Source organism: Octopus bimaculoides, chromosome 18, assembly GCF_001194135.2.
Source record: "Octopus bimaculoides isolate UCB-OBI-ISO-001 chromosome 18, ASM119413v2, whole genome shotgun sequence".
In the NCBI taxonomy this organism is placed as follows: Eukaryota; Metazoa; Mollusca; class Cephalopoda; order Octopoda; family Octopodidae; genus Octopus; species Octopus bimaculoides.
In genome coordinates, this window is record NC_068998.1 from 16,807,661 (window position 1) to 16,809,146 (window position 1,486).

A 1,486-nucleotide genomic window follows, 5' to 3' on the forward strand; every position below is an offset into this window, starting at 1 on the left:
CTTATGTGCAATATACCTGAAAAAGAAAAGCAAAAAGTAAAAGGCTGGAGAGGTTTATTTGGTTAGGAATGGCCTGGCTAAATAACAAGATTTAATCTTTTTGTTACCATATATCTGTTGAAATACAAAGCTGTTGTTTTAATTAATTTAAATGCAGTGCCACTTAGTGTTTTGCTTGGTGTGCTAATGATTCTGCCAGCTCACAAGGGGCTGCACACAGAGGGGACGAACAAGAACAGACAAACAGATTAAGTCGATTATATTGACCCCAGTGCGTAACTGGTACCGAAAGGATGAAAGGCAAAGTCGACCTCGATGGAATTTGAACTCAGAACGTTACGGCAGACGAAATATCACTAAGCATTTCGCCCAGCGTGCTAACATTTCTGCCATTCCCCAGCTCACAGCCTTATGTCTAGAATATGAATTAACATGAAATTTTGATGGAAGGTTTTAAAGTTAGCTCACTTTAAAAAAAAGGAAGTTGATATCATAGAAGCAGATATCTGTCAAAAGGGTTTTAAAAAAAAAACCAAAACCAAGAAATCAAATGTAAAGATTACAATGATTACAACTGCTTAACTTGTAGAATATATTAAATATATTTTCAACCATTGTTTATTTCAGCCATTTGAACAAACCTCTAACATGTCAGAACAGAATCAAACAACAAATGGTATGTACTTTTGTTTGACTTCTTTTCTTAATTTTGTTATCTTTTATTATTATTATTATTTTTTTGCTATTAGTGATTTACCAGATTGTAAGTTAATGGAACAACTCAACTTAGTATAAAAACCATTTTACCTGTGCTTACAAACTATATTATTCATCTTGTGGGTGCTGGTGCCATATAAAATACGCCTGTGCCAGTGCTGTGTAAATGCATCCAGTACACACTGTAGAGTGGTTGGTGTCAGGAAGAGCAGCCAGCCATAGAAGCCATGCCAAAACAGACATGGTTGCCTGGGCAGCTCTTCGGCTGGTCAGTTCTTGTCAAACCATCCAACCCATGCCAGCATGGAAAACAGACGTTACATGCTGATGACTAATGAGCAGCTTTCAACTTATTCCATTCCAAGATTTTTTAACCTGATATTTACATTATGTTATTTGCCTATTTTGAGTTCCACCATTAAAGACAATTATTTATTACAAACAACATGTCATGTCAGACATTTAGATATTTAAGGGAATCATCATCATCATCATCATCATCGTTTAACATCCGCTTTCCATGCTAACATGGGTTGGACGATTTGACTGAGGACTGGTGCAACCGGATGGCTACACCAGGCTCCAATCTAATTTGGCAGAGTTTCTACAGCTGGATGCCCTTCCTAACGCCAACCACTCAGAGAGTGTAGTGGGTGCTTTTATGTGTCACCCGCACGAAAACGGCCACGCTCGAAATGGTGTCTTTTATGTGCCACCCGCACAAGAGCCAGTCCAGGGGCACTGGCAACGATCTCGCTCGAAAACCCTA

The 1,486-nt window shown here is 38.6% G+C and overlaps 1 protein-coding gene across 1 annotated transcript in view; it reads left to right on the forward strand.

Annotated features, from left to right (window-relative positions):
- The window catches only part of LOC106871186 (KICSTOR complex protein SZT2), a 102,669-nt gene that overhangs the window by 98,216 nt on the left and 2,967 nt on the right, over window positions 1-1,486 (forward strand). Inside the window, exon 28 of the mRNA XM_052974313.1 lies at window positions 628-676. Within this exon, the coding sequence (XP_052830273.1) occupies window positions 628-676 (49 nt within the window). The remainder of the gene's footprint in view (window positions 1-627; window positions 677-1,486) is intronic.